General features: G+C 30.4%; 3 protein-coding genes across 4 annotated transcripts; all 3 read left to right on the top strand.

The window, feature by feature from the left end:
• Positions 1-3,521: 3,521 nt before the first annotated feature.
• On the top strand, positions 3,522-3,995 carry LOC116402141 (basic form of pathogenesis-related protein 1-like). Its single transcript, XM_031881203.1, has one exon. The coding sequence runs from the start codon at positions 3,522-3,524 to the stop codon at positions 3,993-3,995; it is 474 nt and encodes a 157-aa protein (XP_031737063.1).
• Positions 3,996-5,980: 1,985 nt separating this feature from the next.
• On the top strand, positions 5,981-6,457 carry LOC101209357 (basic form of pathogenesis-related protein 1). The gene has a single exon (XM_004138814.3). The coding sequence runs from the start codon at positions 5,981-5,983 to the stop codon at positions 6,455-6,457; it is 477 nt and encodes a 158-aa protein (XP_004138862.3).
• A 2,821-nt stretch (positions 6,458-9,278) lies between these two features.
• Positions 9,279-11,802, top strand: LOC105434758 (UPF0481 protein At3g47200). Of its 2 annotated transcripts, none has more exons than XR_004214380.1 (2): positions 9,279-9,475; positions 11,236-11,802. XR_004214380.1 is itself a non-coding variant. In XM_011651896.2 (2 exons), exon 2 carries the CDS (start codon positions 10,380-10,382, stop codon positions 11,604-11,606), a length of 1,227 nt encoding a protein of 408 aa, XP_011650198.1. In that variant the 5' UTR covers positions 9,291-9,475; positions 9,962-10,379; the 3' UTR covers positions 11,607-11,802. The 2 variants fall into 2 exon arrangements, 1 of the variants encoding a protein (XP_011650198.1); XM_011651896.2 differs by having other exon boundaries at positions 9,291-9,475; positions 9,962-11,802.
• The last annotated feature ends 8,657 nt before the right edge of the window (positions 11,803-20,459 follow it).

The following is a 20,459-nucleotide window of genomic DNA, read 5'->3' as shown; positions in this document are numbered from 1 at the left end:
CTCCTCAAGACTACATTTCCCTACACAACAAAGCTCGAGCGGCAGTCCGCATCGGTCCCATGACATGGAACAAAACTGTCGCTGCCTACGTCAATCCTACGCCAACAAAAGGAAAAATGACTGTGCCTTGGTTCACTCTACCGGACCATACGGTGAAAACATAGCCGTAGGCTACTACCCCGAGTTCACCGGTGCGGATGGTGTAAAGTTGTGGGTGGGAGAAAAGCATTTATATGACTATGCATCAAACTCATGCAAGGGTGGTGACTGTGGACACTATACTCAGATGGTGTGGCAAACCTCCGTGCATCTTGGATGTGCAAGAGTGGCTTGTAAAGGGAAGTCCCAGTTCGTTGTATGCAACTACGATCCTCCGGGCAACTATATAGGATTAAGACCCTATAATTCTTCAATGTAAAAAAGAAAGAATTTACTCGGTGTGCAATCGACATGATCACTTGTTAAACAAAATATTGTCTACTTTCACATCGACGTTCTTATGGAAGAATCATCAATAGTAGAGTGATGGAGAATAAATTAAACCTAATATATATATTATTTCTCAAGTCGAACAAAAATATTTGATACGTTTTAACATAAGCTACGTACATATCTATGTTAGTTTTTATTATATTTGTAAGGTTGAAAAAATAGTTAGAGCTTCGGCCTCTAATAGTACTTTGTTGGTTACTGAGCTAAAATAACCTTTCATATATCCACTTGTTCCCTACAAACATGCACGTTGTATTTTCCAAACATTCTGAATGTGTTGAGAAAAGTGATTAATATATCCAATGAAAACCCATGAAGTATAAATCACTATATATTGATATTTTTCGTGACGCCAACTTTGTGAGTAGAGATTGCCTTCATTTTCCTGGTTTAATTTTCATGGGTGGAGATAAGACATTAATTTTTCGCACCCTTAATTGCAGTTGAGATTACTATTTTTAATGCCATTTTTTAGCTCTATATTTATGCATATATAATGATTGCATCGGACAGCTAATGTATACCATTTTAAAAAAAATTACCTAAAAGTTCTTTTCGTTAAAGTTAAATAATAATACTTTGTATCAACACGAATTAAATCTAATAGACGTTTAATAGAATTTAAACAAAATATCATTACAAAATCATCATCAAAATTTAGTAATTAAATTAGTCTCAAAAGTAATTATTCAAACATAACTACAAAGTTTTGAGCTATGACCCAAAAGAGAGAGAAAAATGTAACTCCAATGACTTTTATGTTTGGTCATCTCATCAATTTTCAACCAGCCTTCAAGATGTTATCTTGATGAACCTCAAAAAGAAAATATATATGAAAAACTTTAAACCTATACTAGCTAGAAAATGAAAAAACAAAAATATATATACCCCAATTGACAATAACTGATCTAATTGAACCCCAAAAGATGAAACGTTGGTCTACGATACAGTTCGCGATCAAAGTTCTGGAGGGGCACAAGAAAAGCTTTTCCAAGGGCTTGTTAAGCCCTTAGCTTGCAATCAATTTACTTCCTATTTATACAGCATTAGACGGTGGTGGTGGTGAAAAGAAGCATGACGATTGTATGCACTGGTGCTTGCCGGGACTCACCGATACACGGAACGACTTGTTCATACAACATTATTTATACAACATTAGACGTTAGTATAATTTTTTATTTATATCTGTTAAAAGTGCTTTTGGAACTTGATAATTTTTTATCTGTCAAATGATTATCAACCATATATATCCAAAAAGTTTCTTGAGAGAACTTGTGAGCTTAATATTAGAATGTGTTTTCAATTATCTCCGGCGTTTAATCACTAACCACCCTCGACCTAAAATCATCAACATGATTATTATCATATGGAACTTTTATCCAAATCCAAATTTAAACACAAACTAATTCAATGTTTTTATATTGTAAGTAACTTTCATAGGCATCCTTCAAATTTTAAAACCTTATAAACAAGTAGAGAATTAATTTTCAAAGAGGGAAGAATCATCTTCCTTAATCCTACATAAAGTTCCAATGAAAATTGGCCCCTTCAATTTTAATTTAAAATATATTTCAACTCTTTTAATTAATCACAAATTCAATTATTTCTACTTTTCTTTATTTAGCAAAAAATTTAGACTTAGATTTTCAAAATCCAAATTCCAAACTAGGAGTAATACTTTGTTCTAAAAAGAAAAATTAGTTTGAAGAATTTTGTTTGTTTTCTTGTTTTTGAAAGTTAAGTTAATAATTTAAATTACTTGTATGGGATGAATTTTAGTAATGTAATATTAGTTTTAAGAACCACTTATTTTTTAATTGAATTTTATTAACGAAATATGTCAATCACTAATATATTTGACTATATTTGTAATTTTTTAAAATGTTTCTATATATTAATTATTATTATTATTAAAAATTGACACTAATTATAATAAAAGTATGTGCTCTCTCGTCCTCCCTTCTCCTAATAAGTCCTGCATCGATATTTTAATTTAATTGGTATAGCATCTATATTAGGCTTAAAGTTCAACTCTCCCCTCAAGAAAAAAAAAAGCAGCAGATTGTTTGGAAGTGGCAATAAAAACACTTAACAACAAAAATGAAAATATATCACAAGCCTACACTCAATATGGTCTGTCCAAGAAGAAAATCTTACCTTAACTCAACATCAGAATTTTCTTTTTGAATATTTATACAAACATGTGAAAAACCCAAATTTAAATTGCTACGCCATCCCATGTTGAACAAACTAAAAGACTTTTAGTCTTAACATAATTCAATAGTTGCCAACTTAGGCATGCAATTGAATAGGTTAGGACACTCTTCAATTAAGAAATAAGTGGTTCAAATTCTCCTCACGTGACAAACTAAAAAACTTGTTAGCCTTAACATGTATAATCCAATAGTTTTTGTCAACCTACGCATGAAGTTAAATAGGTTAAGACATACTTCAATTAAAAGATAAAGTAGTTTGAATTCTCCTAACGTTCACATATTGAACTCGTAAGAAAAACTATTTTTGGTAGAAAAAAACAATGTCTTATTTGTTGGTTAAAGGTAAACTTTTTGTTTAGTTCAACACGTGGGGAGGTTTAATTTAAGGGTTCAACTTCAGTTAATAAGGTGAATGCAGTTCAAATGCCTACCTCCAAAATTGCAATGTTATCTATTTTTCCATCCTTGAAGGGGAAAACACACAAAAACTAAAACTTATGCAATTCATTGAACTAATATTTCAACCAAAAATAATGTGTAATTAACATGTTTGACATTCATACTCTTAAGATGCACAGCATTATTAGTCCTTAGTTGTATATTAATGTAACAAATTAAAACAAAATGAAAAGGAAAGAAATAGAGGTTAATAAATAGAGGTCAACAAAGAAGCAAAAATACAGACAGTTTCAAATACATTTCTTCCTCTCCTTCATCACATTCCATATTTAATTGATCTTCATCTCTATAAAAATCATCTTTCTCTTCATTTTCTAACATATCAAAATGAAAACTCAAAGTCAAAACCCTCCAATGGCAATTTTCATTCCTACTTTCATGTTCCTCTTCTTCCTAGCACATGCCCAAAACTCCCCCAAGACTACATTTCCTACACAACAAAGCTCGGCGGCAGTCGGCGTCGGTCCAATGACATGGAACAACACTGTAGCTGCCTACGCTCAATCCTACGCCAACAAAAGGATAAATGATTGCGCCTTGGTTCACTCCACGGGACCATACGGTGAAAACATAGCGGTAGGCTACTACCCCGAGTTCACCGGTGCGGATGGCGTAAAGATGTGGGTGGGAGAAAAGCATTTATACGACTATGCATCAAACTCATGCAAGGGAGGCGACTGTGGACACTATACTCAGGTGGTGTGGCGAACCTCCGTGCATCTTGGATGTGCAAGAGTGGCTTGTAAAGGGAAGTCCCAGTTCGTTGTATGCAACTATGATCCTCCTGGCAACTATATAGGATTAAGACCCTATAATTCTTCAATGTAAAAGAAAGAATTTACTTGCACTCGTTAAATAAAATATTGTCTACTTTCACGTCGACGTTCTTATTTAACAATTATGGAAGAATCATCAATCGTAAAGGAAGAGAATAAGTTAAACCTAATATTTTCTCAGTTGAACAAAAGTATTTGATACGTTTTAACATAAGCTACGTACATACCTTTATGTTAGTTTGTTTGTTCTTATCATTATTTTTTTGTATCGTTGAAAAAATAGTGAGGTTTGGACATCCAATACTTTGTTGGTTACTAAGCTAAAAAAAAGTCACATGTTCACTACAAACATGCGTTGGAAATTAAAGGCCTGCATTTGCGTGAGGTTAGTGCACGATGTATCAACGTAACCATGCATTGCCCACAGGGTAGGTTATCTAAAGAAAATTTTGGATATGGTTGATAATCATTTTCTGTTTTTGATGGTTGTAAATTTAAGCTTATATATATATACTTAATTTTTACCTATAAATGTTTTTTCACTTTGTGTTTTCAAAATCCAAAATTTAAACTTGGAGTTACCTTTTCCTTTAAAAAATCGTATAAAAAAAAGTAGTTTTAAGAATTTTGTTTGTTTTTTTTCAAAATGAAGTTAAGAATTTAATTTTACTCGTATGGGGAAGAGTTTTTCATAGATTGTTATAAAAATATAATTAAGAGATAGTTGCAAATACGACAATTAGATTAATATAATTAAGTATATATCAACATTTAAAAAAAATTATAAATACAGAAAAATTTGTCAATGTTTATCAATAACAATCAATTATATAAGTCTATCACTGATAGATCATGTTGCAAATATTAATCTATCCCTTGATAGAGTATCAGTGATATAAGTCTATCACCGATAGATTTATATCACTGATAGATTTTGCTATATTTGTAATTTTTTTAAAATGTTGCTATATATTTAATTATTATTTTTAAAATTGTCACAAATTATAATTATTCCAATAATGAAAACCATGAACCGACCTTAACGTGTAGAAATGGATTATATATATCAAATATATATAACACAAGATTACACTCAAATTAAAACAAATTCTTACCTTAACTTAAGATGAGAATTTTCTTTTCGAATACAAACGTATGAAAAACTCAAATTTAAATTGCTACGTCATCGCATGTTGAACAAACTAAAGAACTTGTTAGTTTTAACATAACTTAGTAGTTGTCAGCTTATGCATGCAATTGAATATGCTAACAAGGCACTCTCCAGTTAAGAAATAAGTGGCTCGAATTCTCCTCACGTGACAAACTAAAAAAACGTGTTAGTCTTTAACACACATATAATTCAATAGTTATTGCCAACCTATATGCATGTATAATAGTTGAATAGGTTATTACTTAAGACACTCTTCAATTAAGAGATAAAGTAATTCAAATTCTCTTCCCGTTCATATATATTGAACTCGTAAGAAAAACTATTTTTTGAAAAAAAAAACAATGTTTTATTTTGTTAGATAAAGGTAACTATTTTTGTTTAGTTCAATAACATGTGGTTAAGGGATGATCAACTTCTCAGTTAATAGGGTGAATGTAATTCAAATTTCTACCTCCAAAATTGCAATATGTTATTACATTCTTCCATCCTTAAACGGGAAAACACACAAAAACTAAAACTTATGAAATTCATTGAACTAATATTACAACAAAAAATGTGTAACTAAACATGAAAAATTGGCAGTCCAATTCCTGTTAACATCTTTGACATTCAAACTCATCATATGTATGGCATTCTTAGCCCTTAGTTACGTTGTATATTAATGTAACAAATAAAAACAGAAATAAAAAGAAAATAAATAGAGGTTAATAAATAAAGGTCAATAAAAAGCAAAAATACAAACCGTTTCAATTACATTTCTCCCTCTCCTTCATCACATTCCATATTTAATTCTTCATCTCTATACAAATCATAATTTTCTTCATTTTCTACATATGAAAATGAGAACTCAAAGTCAAAACCCATTAATGGCCATTTTCTTTCCCATTTTCACGTTCTTCTTCTTCCTAACGCATGCCCAAAACGCTCCTCAAGACTACATTTCCCTACACAACAAAGCTCGGGCGGCAGTCGGTGTCGGTCCCATGACATGGAACAACACTGTCGCTGCCTACGCTCAATCCTACGCCAACAAAAGGAAAAATGATTGTGCCTTGATTCACTCTACTGGACCATACGGTGAAAACATAGCCGTAGGTTACTACCCCGAGTTCACCGGTGCGGATGGCGTAAAGATGTGGGTGGGAGAAAAGCATTTATACGACTATGCATCGAACTCATGCAAGGGTGGCGACTGTGGACACTATACTCAGGTGGTGTGGCGAACCTCCGTGCATCTTGGATGTGCAAGAGTGGCTTGTAAAGGGAAGTCTCAGTTCGTTGTATGCAACTATGATCCTCCGGGCAACTATATAGGATTAAGACCCTATAATTCTTCAATGTAAAAAAGAAAGAATTTACTCGGTGTGCCATCGACGTGATCATCTGTTAAAATAAAAGTATTATCTATTTTCACATCAATGTTCTTATGGAAGAATCATCAATAGTAAAGAGATGGAGAATAAATTAAACCTAATATATATAATTATTTCTCAAGCTGAACAAAATATTTGATACGTTTTAACATAAGCTACATACATATCATTTTTGTAACGTTGAAGAAATAGTTAGAGCTTCATGTAGACTTCTCATTCTACCAAGAAAAACTCTTTGAAATACTTGTTGACTTGATAAAGTTGGAAAATCAAGTCTCTTTTTTTCTTCTTCAAAATCTGTTTGGCTTGATGCCAAAACAAGATGTCCCTAGGTTCTCCTCCTTTCGAGAAAACGGAGATCGCCCTATCTCCTTGATATATATTACAAGTGAGATTCGTACGTGGTTTGGGTTTGTTCCTAAATATAAGATCAATAACGTGTATCATAAAAAATCAAATCACTTGCTTGATTCCTTAGGTTTTTAGTTCTCTCCCTTGCCCCCTAATGACGATCATACGCAGAACAAGCAAGATGAGACAAAATATAGTGATCAAAACGACAACAACTTGTTATTAAGGTTCTTTCGCCTCCTCTTTCCAGCTCATTGGCAAAAGAAGAATGATGATTTCTTTGGTGTTTCGGCCTTGAGATGTTTTTCGAATAAGAAGGCAACAACTCATGAGAGAAACAGTAAACATTATTTCAGGTTGAGTCCTCCATCTATAACTGAGCTATGTGAGTCCGGTGTCACCATCAAAGCAAAAGAAAATGAAGATTTTTGTTTCATGAACATAGGTTTTAAAGATGGGGTTTTGGAAATCCCATATATAAATATTGACAGTACCTTCGAAGTCGTGATACGAAATGTGATAGCATTTGATCAATACCCCGCAGAAAATAAGGAGAAGTATGCAATCCACTATGTGTTATTTCTAGATGATTTGATAAACACGGAGCAAGACGCACATTTACTTGCAAAAGCTGGAGTAATAATCAACACTTTAGGTGGCAATGGTAAAGACATTACAAAAATGTTTAACTGTTCTCTAAATTTGTAACCATCCCAGGTTGTTCCCACTTTGATGATATCAACAAAGTTTTATGTATGCATTGCAATGGAAGATGGAACAAAGCCAAAGCTTTATTGAAACACAACTACTTCAATACGCCATGGACTGTTATCTCCTTCTTTGCAGCGACTTTCCTCGTTATTCTTACATTCCTTCAAATTATATTCTCTGCTGTCTCTGCATTTCCTAAATAAGTTGCTTCAAACCAGCTCTCTCATGCATATTGTTAAACAAATGTTATTAGGATTCCATATTATTTGTTTTGATTGAATATTATTTTTATTAATTTCTTATTAAGATTGTACCATATTGCATATTAGCGCTTCTATATCCCTTACACACTTTTAGTATCCCTTTATATATTCTGTATTTGCTTACATTGTTGAATAATGTTAGCCAGAGAAGTATATATTGTAAACCAATAAAATCTTAAATAGTCTCTCATATGTATTATGTACATTTTACAACCGTATCGAATATATATCTCATATTGAAGTCTATGCGTAATATAATTGAAATATTTCATAAAATATAGGAAGTGGTGATGATGAGTATTTTGTAGAATAAAATAATAAAACTTAGATTGCTTACGTAAATTTTATTATTTTTAAGATTTATAGACTATGGTCATTGATATTTAGAATTGTCGAAAATAATCATATACAAAGGTTTTGAAACACATGTGAGGAAGATGATAGCATGTTGCTCAAAGAGATTACACAAATTGTTTAATTAACAACCTTTGGGAGAACGTTGCTTCTGTAAACAATTTATACAACTATGAATCGAATATAAATTTAGAGAGTGCTTAGGGGTATTATTTTGTAATATATTTAGTATTATTATAAAACATGTACATGGCCGGATGAATAATGTTATATTAATTTCTTATTTATATTTGGTTATATGATATTGTTAGTTCCAACAAAATTTGAAGTTGGTATCTACTATTAGAATTAATTTTCTTTTAATGTATATAATTATTAGTATTATTATAACCTAAAAAATATGAACAAAATTTTAGATACATATATGTAAATAATATTTTAACTTGGAATATAGTCGGATTGCATTATTTTCAAAAAGAAAAGAAAAGTTGAGACATAGGTGGGGAATGTGCTAACGATCACTCTTTGTTGATGGACCCTAACTAACCATCAAAGTCCATTCTTAATTTTCTTTCATATGTACGTACTTCTTCAGTAAAGCTAAAGTTACTCTAAAATGGGTTGATTGTTTTCTCTCGAAAGAATAATATATACATTTTTCTTGAAGTTTGTTTTTAGAAAGAATATTATATATATTTTTCTTGAAGATTGTCTTTGGAATAATTTATTTTTTAGAATTTGATTCGAAATATAAATCTACACTCAAACTCAAACTCAATTCAAAATTTTGTGAGCTTTCGATTTTTATGTTCATAACTAGGACAGAACAAGAAAAACGTTAAATTAAAAAGTATATTTAACCTAAAGAATATTTATAAATATAACAAAATTATTGTATAAGAGTATAGTTATATATATTTATTATGATATGGACATATAGATAGTAGTTCTCTATGTTACATTTTATCATATATACAGAGAGAGAGATTATAATACTTTTTAATGGTTTTTGTGATTTAAAAAAAAATCTCTAAAGGAATATTAAGAAATAGTGATATAATAATAGATACAAATTTGGAGAGATGCAAAAGTGAAGGCTAGTGAAACAAAAAACAAAGAGGCAAATATATTCTGCTCTGTTTTGATGCCATAAATTGTATTGCTTGGTTTTATATAAGAAGGGGTTGCTGTAACTCTTCCTTCAATTAATTATTTCATAACCTTCTCTCAATTCAATCTTCTTTCCATAGCTCTCTCTCTCTCTTCTCTACCCACTAAGCATCTCTTTCCATCAAATTTGTACACAAAGGTACTTATTTTTTTCTATTCTTAATTTCTTAATTCCCTTAATTAATTCCTTACATTCTTCTTTTATATATCTATATAGATGAAATATTATTTTAATTTTTCAGTACTTGTCATTTTTTGTTTTTTTGGTTCTTTTGATTATTTAAAAAATTTTCATTTTTGTCCATATACCTGCGCTTCAAATTAAACTTTTTATTCAAACATCCATTTTTGAGTTATATGTTGGGAAGAAACTTTTAAAAATTGAGTCAAATTTGGATGCAGTGACTTGGATTTTTAATTTATATAAACTCATATCCCTCTATATATCAGCCTTTGGTTAGTTCGTTGATAGGCACCTCGCAGGTATCCTAGTGTGTCTCATGCTCCACGTCAGATTCCCAACGACAAATCTTACAATAATTACATCTATTCCATTGCTTTAAAGATGACTTTTCGAATTTGTCCATTTTATAATGATATAAATAAGCTAAGATGACTTGTGCAGGGTCTGGGTGTGTACAATTATATTCGATTCCAATAAATGAAAAATAGTGAGATAATTGAAATGGTAGATGGAAACGACATATCTAATTATCACAGAGAAACAATCAGTGAGATTGATCCAAAAGTTTGTGGTTATGTTGTGAGTTCTATTGACAAAATATTGGAAGAACGGTTTCGAGTTGATACAAAATGTCACAATATATATCAACTTTCAAAAGAGCTACGCGAGATGAATCATGCATAAAGCCTATATCCCTCAATTCATTTCCATCGGTCCTTTTCACCATGGCACTCGAAATGATTTGACAGCTAATGAACATTATAAGATTTAAGGTTTTAATAATTTTCTACATCGTATAAATATTAATTATAAGTAGGTTGAATCATTGAAGGAGCTTGTGAAAAAATGTCATGGTTGGATGAAAGATGCTTGGAATTGTTATGCAGAACCAATAGAGATGGAGGAGAAGACGTTTGTTTTAATGATGCTTGTGGATGCTTGTTTCATACTCGAGTTTTTTATACTACTAATTGATCCCCTTGGTCATGGTCGTAATCTATTTGGAGTAGATCATTTTTTTCAAATTCAAGACATTGTAGACTTCTCATTCTACCAAGGAAAATTCTTTCAAATACTTGTTGACTTGATAAAGTTGGAAAACCAAGTCCCTTTTTTTCTTCTACAAAATCTTTTTGACTTGATACCAAAACGTGCTATCCCTACTGGAGAAAATGAAGTTGGCCTTATCTCCTTGATAGATATTACAAGCATGATTCTTAAGGGGTTTGTGTTCGTTCGTAAATACAAGATCAATGATTTGGATCATAAAAAACCTAAGCACTTGCTTGATTTCTTAGGTTCTTACTTCTTTCCCTTGGCCTCTAATGATGATCCTACACAGAACAAGCAATATGTGATAACAACAATTAGTGATAAAAAAGACAACAATTTGTTAAGGTTCATTCGCCTCCTCTTTACGGCTCATTGGCAAAAGAAAAATAATGATTTATTCAATGTCTCGGCTATGTGCTATTCTTCAAATAAGAAGACAACGACTAATGAAGAAAACAGTGAGCATCATTTCAGGTTGAGTCCTCCATCTATGACAGAGTTATGCGAGGCTGGTGTCATCGTCAAAGCAGTAAAAAACGAAGATACATGTTTCATGAACATAAGTTTCGAAAATGGGGTTTTGAAAATTCCATGTTTAGAAATTGACTGTACCTTTGAAATTGTGATACGAAATGTGATAGCATTTGATCAATACCCTGCAGGAAATAAGAATGCGTATGCAATCCACTATGTGTTATTCCTGGATGATTTGATAAACACGGAGCAAGACGCGCATTTACTTGCGAATGTTGGAGTAATAATCAACACTTTAGGTGGCAGTGATAAAGACATTACAGAAATGTTTAACAATTTATCTAAATATGTAACCTTCCCAGTTTGTTCCCACTTCGATGATATCAGCAAAGATTTACGTAAGCATTGCAACAAAAGATGGAACAAGGCCATAGCTTCGTTGAAACACAACTACTTCAATACGCCATGGGCTATTATCTCCTTCCTTGCTGCGACTATTCTCATTTTTCTTACCATCCTTCAAACAATATTCTCCGCTATCTCTACATTTCCTAACTAAGCTATCCCTTACGCTTTCACTATCCCTTTATATTTTGTATTTGCTACATTGTTGAAAAATGTTAGCTAGAGGAGTATATATTGTAAACCAATAAAATCCTAAATAGACTTTCATACGTACTATGTACATTTTACAACCATATTAGAATATATATCTCATATTGAAGTCTACGTAATAAAATTGAAACATTTCAAAATATAGGAGGTAATGATGAGTATTTTATAGAATAAAATAATAAAAATTATTAGTATTATAAAATATTTGGGACGTATGCTTATATTAACTATTTTCATATTGATGATTTGTTTTAGCTACTAAGAAATTTTATAATATTACTTCCAATAATACTTATTATTATTCTACTAATGTCATATTATATATATATACACACACACACACGAAAGCAACTTAGCTTTATGTTTTAATTATATAACTGTTACTGTTAGTACCTAAGATTTTCTAAAATGAAAATTAACGTTTAGTCACCGTCATCGAACTTAGCTTGGTTACATAAATTTTATAATTTCTAGGATTTATAAACTATTGTTGGTATTTAGATTTATCGAGAATCATCATATATAGAGGTTTTAAAATGGCGTGTGAGGATGATAGCTTACGAGCATGTTGCTGAAAGATGTTACACAATTATTTAATAGAAAATTGTCAAAAATAACAAATTTGACAAAATATTTACAACATATAAAAAAAGTTTCAAATTCTATCAATAATACACATTCATAAACACTAATATATTTCTATTAGTATTATTGATGAACAGTAGCAGAAGTCTATCCGTTTCTATCATATATAAAATCCAAAATTTTGTTATCTCGTAAATATTTTAGTTTATTGTATTGTATTTAAAAAATTTAACAAACAACCTTTCCAATAAGGTTGCTCCTTCAAACCATTTATCTACTATTATGCATCCACTAAAAGTTTAGAGAGTACTTATGGGTATTTTATAATATAATTACTATTATTATAAAACATGTGCATGAGATGAATGGTGTATTAATTTATTATTTATATTTGGTTATATGATATTATTGTTAGTTTAAAACAAAATTTGAAGTTAGTGTCAATTATTGGAATTTATTTTGTTTAAATGAATATAATAATTCGCATTATTATAAAAATGTGAACAAAATTTTAAATACATATATGAAAGTAATATTTTAAGGAAGATACATAGTAGAAGTAGTGAAGATACTTTGGTGCATCTACACGCATAGTTTCAGAAAAAAAAATCATTAGGTGGGAATGTGCTTAAACTAGGTACGATCACTCTTCTACGGACCCTAACAACCATCAACGTTCATTATTTTCTTACATATATATACTTGTTTGAGAAATTTAATACAAAAGCCATAGTTACTCTAAAATGGGTTGATTGTTTTTTCAGGAAACTTTAAGTTTGTTTTTAAGAAAGAATAATATATATATATATTTTCTTGAAGAATGTCTTCTAGGAACAATTTTTGTAAGAGTTCGAATGAATATATTATATATTAATCTACACAGACCCAAACCCAAACCCAAAACCAACGTAGCTCTCAATTTTGATGTTGATAGCCGATAACAAAAAAGGAAAATGTTAAATTATAAAGTACATATTAATGGTGTTGGGCTTTTCTATTTTGAATTAGGCCCAAGGAAGTGATAGACATCTTGTAGCACAAGACTTAGAGGGGATGAAGCCACGTCCTTTGTTGGTGGTCAGCCATACACGTGGTTCACGGCAAGTTACGAATTAAAGAAAAGGGGGAAGGAATGAAAAGAAAATACCTCTTTCTTTTATTCTTCCTTCTTCTTCACTCCCATTACAAACCCTAATTTGTTTCTTTACGGTTTGGTGAGTAGATGATGCACACACACAACAATACGAATATAAGGGAGTTAGAAGAGATGCTACACAGTTTTAACTGTAGTTCGACAAACAAAGCCTACATCCATGAAAAGAATCGTTCTTTATTCTTGAAGATAATTACACTAAAAATTCTTTACCCTCTTCTTTTTTTAGATGAGAAACTAATTTTTTTGTCTGTAGTTTGTTAGAGAACACCTTTACATATTTACAGGCTTTTGTTGAAATTCATTCTATTTTACAATTGGGAAGAACGAAAGTATAGGGTAAACAAACCAAAACATTTACAAATATAACAAAATTATTGCTATTATTGATACCTTTGGTCCAATGCTCGTTTTGTTCATGTGTTTCCACTTCTTGCGAATTAAGGGCTCTTCTGTAGAAGGAAAGGATTATGGTTTATGGATCTCAATTGAATTAATATGTAGCCTTTTCCATAGGTTTGAAATGTTTCCATTATTCTTATAAAATCAATTAAGAAAATGGATCAAGGAATTGCCTAAGGGATAACTTTGAGAATTTGCTATATCCTCCTGAGCACCAGAGAATCCATTTTAGAGGAATCAATTTGGACTGCAAGATAGTCTATTTTGTATCCTAGCTTGGTATTTTATTTCAAAATATTGATATCATTTGGTAATTTTGGATCTTGTTAAGGAAGGAATCGGCTTGGGAAAGCTGTTTATGTTTATCCTACAATGATTCTCACTGTGATCTGTGCTTTCTCATCGGTTAAATATGATGTGAAGAAGGTTCCTAGAGGTGCCCCTGCTCGACCAATTGCAAAGCCACCTCAAAGCCAATATTAATTTATCCATAGTAGATAATAGTATTAGTGTTCATCGTTATCCACCATGGAATAAACAATGAAAAGTATGAAACTCACGTGTGGTTACCACTGACATTTTAATAGAAAAAAAAACAAAGCATTAATAATATAATTATTATATTATATTTATACGTATATATAGAAATGTATTGGAGAAGTTGAGAGTCCTACCTTGAAAAAATAAAGGAGATTTATACTCCATATAAGGTAGATGAGAGCTACTCCTCAATTGACTTTGAGATGAAACCTCATGCTATCAACTTTAACAAAATGCACATATTCGTTTGAATTTTTTTGATTGGAAGAGAGCGCAAAGCCTTGGGTATCTATTGACAAGAGCACCAAACCTACTCCACTTATCATGCCAAAAAGAGATGTTTTCACCATTACTAAACCTACTTCTGATAATCATGATAAGTGGAGCGTAAACCTACTCCACTTATCATGATATCCCTTTTGTTAAACTTAATATAATATGAAGCTATTTAAAGTTGATATATATAGGTGGTTCATGCCTGTGAATATTGGATTTACATTCTTATTTGGAGAAATATTGGGATGGACAATTGTGAACATTTTGAAACCAAAGTCATATCTTGAAGGCCTTATCGTTGCTTCATCTGCTAAACTTGAGAAACCTTCTTCTAATAATCATCCCAACCATTTCCTTCTTATTAGTTACCTCTCTGCCATAAAACTCATTAAACCCAAGTGGTCAAGAGGTAAAAGGATCTAAAATAGTTGTCGCCAAAGTAGATTGAAAGTAAAAAAGAATATGGGTTTATAAGTGGATAGATATGGTCATATAAATTTCTTTAGTTCCTCAACTATGTTTAAATATCATATACAGTTGTTTGTTTAATGTGAAATTATAATGCAGATATTTTCCATTGCTAAAAAAGAATCTATAGATTCTTTCTTCTCACAAGTATTTAGTTCTTATTATCCTACTATATTTATGTCGTGGAATTATGAATATAAATTTCTTTCTCATTTTTAGTATTAATTTTGTGCATCAATTTCATGTGAAAGGAATCATAGATGTTCTCTGTGATACTCTTATACATGAAGCATAAATAAAAGATTTGAATTGGAATGTTCATATAATAATTTGTTGATAAGGAAAAAAAATGTTTCTCAAGAAAAATATGGAGTAAAACATGTCTTTTTAGATATTATTTTCATTCTTTTTTCTAACGTTACATTACATAACATATTGACACACACACTGTACCTAAAGTAAAGTACAAAAAAATCAATATATTTGGATATGAATGTATAAAGCAGAATTCATGGTTCTTGTACACAACGTAAAACAGCATAGAGGTAAGTTCATAGTTCTTGTATCACATTTATATATATGTGATTGGCTTATAATTAAACAGATATGAATGTGTGTGCATTTTTTTTTTTCTTAGGAAGAGTTCGATATTTTTGAAGTAAAAGTTCATGTTCATGAAAACCTTTTGTTTGGGGGCCTACAACTTGTAGGAATTGCTGAAATTTTACCCTCCTATCAATAACCCACAAGCTTGTCGATATCGAATGCACAATTGTTTGGGATTCTACCTTAGTACTTTACTTGTAATTTTATTTTTCATTTTTAAAAATATGTAAGTTCATGTTTGATATAAAACTTTGTATGTGTATAAAACTTTGTAGGTATATAATTGGTATGAACAACCATTGTATTTTTTGAGATCTAGATAATGTTTTGGAGATGGTTTTGTTGGTAGATGATTGATTCTGCTGGGGTGTTTCATAATGTTTGAAGAAGTTCTTTGTACATTGTACTGAATTATGCCTAGATGCCTAGATAAATTGAATTCGATTATAGTTTCTGCACGTTTTATTTCTTTTAGACATGTAAAATTATGCCTAGGTATTTCCATGCATTATTTCAAATATTTGCCTAGATTTTTTTGCTATGATTCAGTATGGATTGTTGTAAAGGCAATAGATAAGTTTCATTATTATGTTTTCGTGTGCATGATTACCGTGGAGGAACACGGTTTAAATCAAATCAAATAATTGGAAGTCAAATATAATAAGCAATAATAATAATAAGTATATCGTAGAAACATCCATCATATGTAATGAAGGGATATACAACCCAATCGTACAAACAACGATGGCATGTAAAAATTCTTTATCGATGAGTTGACCATTATGAAAAGGAGAGGATAAAATATAAATAATTAGAAGACTTTTACGGGTAAAATAGTCATTGTTTAAATATTTAATGACATCGATGACATGTAAAAATTCTTTATCGATGAGTTGACCGTGACTCAAAGCCTATTTATAATTTTAAGATTAAATAACAATAATAAAAGTTAAAATAATTTTTTATGATTTTTTTTTTTTTATTATCAATGACCTCATGATATATTTAATAAATACTAGTTGTTTTTTTTTTATATTTAAAGTTGAGTGGGTTCTTCATTTCTATATTATTACTATTAATTCATTAATTATTTACTTAGAAAGGATGAGTTATATTTAACTGAAATATAAGCAAAATTATCAAAACCAAAACATAAGAATATTAGGATATGAGCCCATGACATATGCCATTCAAAGAGGGGGGGGCACCCATTTTTTTTCTTTTCATATCAGTTCTAATGTTACATGTGTATTTGTAAATACGAAATCTATTGTTCGAGTAGAAGGTACTAATTAAAAATCAAATCTGAATAAAACAAACTTTCCTAGTCATTTGCAATAAACTCACATTTTCTTTTACGAATACTGCGTGCTTAATTTGTGATTATCAATTAATGTATATTTCTAGCTTACATATTTGTAAAATTTCATGACTTTAGGTTGCCATGGAATAATATTGGTCTCCCACAAAGCTGTTTTACAGCGTAGTTGTCCCACTCCATGGATATTTGATACTTTGAAATAATTAAAATGTTAACCACTTAGCTTATTGGTGTTTGGAAAGATAAAAATAGCACCACAAGTTATTTTTTCTTTTTCTTTTTGGATATCTATTATTTGTGGACATGAACGAAAGCTTTTGAATTCGGGATATAATGATGATGTTAGGTTTGTGCTGACCTTGTTGAAGTGTTTGAGTGTACCCTATAATCTTCTTTGGTTCATTTGTATATAGAGTGAAGATAAATGAATAAAAAACTGATGATCACATACTGTGTCTTTACACTAAATCTGCCTGTTGTATCAGCCAAAGGTTGGATCAGCTTTAGTCGTTTGCCTCAATTTTTCAAATTACTTTACTCATCGCTTGGATAAGTGCAACCTAAGTTATACCTAAAAAATGTAAGATCCTCCTGATAGAATGTTTAACATATCCTACAATGTGGCAGTAATAATGCTGTAATATACATACAAAAAATGTTATATCAACTGCTTATATGTAGTAAAGCAAGGATTTGATAACTGCATACCAATAATAATTAAGCTTCAAAGTTTTGTTAACTTCCTACATCCCCTGGGAATATGATGGGGTCATTATTAGAGTTGTGTGTAAACTCATAAAACATGAAGAACGGGGGAGTTGGTTAAAATGGCCATATGCATGCTTAGAATTTAGAAAAATCAAAAGGATTTTAAACGCTCTTATATAAGATAGTTAGACTATTTGTCATGTTGTTAATTGATTTTGAAATAGAACGTCATGTTATTTAACAACAATTAATCTACTAACCTCTACCCCAATCAATAGCTACCATAATCACAAAGTTGATTATTTTCTTTCACGTTATTTTTTGAGAATTTCATACATAAACTATGGTTGTCTAAAATGGGTGAATTTTTTCTAGAAATAAATAAATTTATATACTCAACAAAGTATAACAATGGAATTATTGGTTGGTACTACCAAATTAATAAGCTAGGTTTCAATTTAATATCCATAAAATAATCAAATGTAGAGAAATTATAAAATCATAAAAGTATTTAAATAAATGTTTAATAATTCAATGAAATTATTACAACTCATCACCTATCTAACTTAAAAATTAATAAGTCAAAAGTCAAAAGAAAAATTATTTCAAAAGATATAATTGTTTGAAAATATTTATAACCTAGAACCATTCATTGCAATTTAAAAACTATACAATTTTCTTTGGAAGTTTTGAAACTTTTATATATATATTTAATTTGGTTAGAAGATAAAAAAATATATATATAAAGATGAAAAAGGATGAAATAATATTTTTTAAATATGAAAAAGAGAGAATAAAAAATTATTATAAATGATAATACTCGTAAATGTATAGATTGTATCCCTGATAGGCCGAGTTTAAAATTTTGGTTTGTTTTGGTGAAAATGTTTAATTAAATAAAAGAAAATAAAATTAAAAAGATGAAAAAATTAAAACAAAAAAGTGATGAATTAATTATAGAAAAAGATGAACTGTTAAATGGACTAAAAAAAGCCACAAATGATTACTATGTACTCCAATAGACTTGAAATGAGTAAGGCAACATTGACACTAAAACCTATATATATAGAGAGAGAGATATCAAACCAATAAATGTTGTACTTGGTTTTATATGAGAAGTGCTTTGCTCCAGCTCCACTTTCACAACCCTCTCTTAGTCACACTCCCTTCTTAATTTTCTTCCCACATTTCTGTCTTTCTTTTCTTCCCTCATTTCTTGATCTGCTACTCACCATAAGATCATTCCGATCCATCAATTTTAAACACTAAGGTACTATAAATTTATTTTTATTTTCATCCCTTAATTAATTCATTTAACTTTCTTTTATATGTGTACATACACTAAATATTATTTTACTCTTTTCTTCTTTTCATTTTAGTTTTCGAACCTTAAACATTTTCATTTCGTTTATGAATTTTCTTTTGTCATCAATAATCACCTCTTGATATCTTTAGTATAAATACTAGTTGTTTTTTTATATTTACCAAAGTAATTAATTCTAAGGCTCTATAGCCCACTCTTCTAAATTTTAAGGTTAAAAGATATAAATAATGTAAATATATGAGAAATATGAATAACTGTAGAAATTTTAAAGGTGGAATATAATTACATTTATTACTTACTTTAAAGACGACTTATGGAATTTGTCCATTTTATAATGATATAATTAAATATACTAAGATGATTTCTGCGGGGTGTTTGTTTGAAGGAGATTTGGAAACTAGCTAATTGGGGTGCCTACTGTGGAATATGGAAAATAGTGAGATTAAAATGAAAGATGGAAATGACATATGTGATGAACACATATTGGGGGAAATAACAAGTGAGTTTGATGAAAAGGTTTATGATAACATTGTGATATCCATTGACAAAATATTAGAAGAACAACCTTGGATAATTAAATCCAAAATGCAACACTATATATCAAGTTCCAAAAGAGCTACGCAAGATGAATGATAAAGCTTATACCCCTCAATTCATTTCTATCGGCCCTTTTCACCATCACACCCGAAATGATTTGATAGCTAATGAACATTATAAGCTTCAAGGTTTTAATAATTTTCTACATCGTATAAAGATTAATTATAAACAGATTGAATCATCAAAGAAGCTTGTGGAAAAATGTCATGGTAAGATGAAAGAAGCTTGGAATTGTTATGCAATACCAAAGATGGAGGATCAGTTAGATAAAATGGATAAATTCTTTCAACTTCAAGACAATGTAGAATTTTCATTCTTCCGGAGGGATATTCTTTGAAATACTTGTTGACTTGATAGAGTTGGAAAATCAAGTCCCTTTCTTTCTTCTTCAAAATCTTTTTGACTTGATACCAAAACATGATGTCCCTAGAAAGAAAGAAGGCGACTCTATCTCCTTGATAAATATTGCACGCATGATTCTCAAGTAGTTTGGATTTGTTCGTAAATATAAGATCAATGATTTGTATCATAAAAGACCAAAGCATTTGCTTGATTTCTTAGGTTTTTACTTCTTTCCCTTGCCCCCTAATGATGATCCTAAGCAGAACAAGCAAAATGAGACAAAAAAAATAGTGATCAAAACGACAACAATTTGTTAAGGTTCTTTCGCCTCCTCTTTCCAGCTCATTGGCAAAAGAAGAAGAATGATTTCTTTGGTGTCTCGGCCAGCTCGTGTTGTTTTTCAAATAAGAAGGCAACGAATCATGAAAAAAATGAGTATTTGAGGTTGAGTCCTCCATCCATATCTAAGCTATTC

This window comes from Cucumis sativus, chromosome 2, assembly GCF_000004075.3.
Source record: "Cucumis sativus cultivar 9930 chromosome 2, Cucumber_9930_V3, whole genome shotgun sequence".
NCBI classification, from domain to species: Eukaryota; Viridiplantae; Streptophyta; class Magnoliopsida; order Cucurbitales; family Cucurbitaceae; genus Cucumis; species Cucumis sativus.
This window is presented reverse-complemented; position numbering and strand designations above follow the sequence as displayed.

What these genes read in the sequence shown, in the direction of transcription:
- LOC101209357 (XM_004138814.3), top strand. Translation starts at nt 5,981, where the DNA reads ATGGCCATTTTCTTTCCCATTTTCACGTTCTTCTTCTTCCTAACGCAT.
- LOC116402141 (XM_031881203.1), top strand. Translation starts at nt 3,522, where the DNA reads ATGGCAATTTTCATTCCTACTTTCATGTTCCTCTTCTTCCTAGCACAT.
- LOC105434758 (XM_011651896.2), top strand. Translation starts at nt 10,380, where the DNA reads ATGAAAGATGCTTGGAATTGTTATGCAGAACCAATAGAGATGGAGGAG.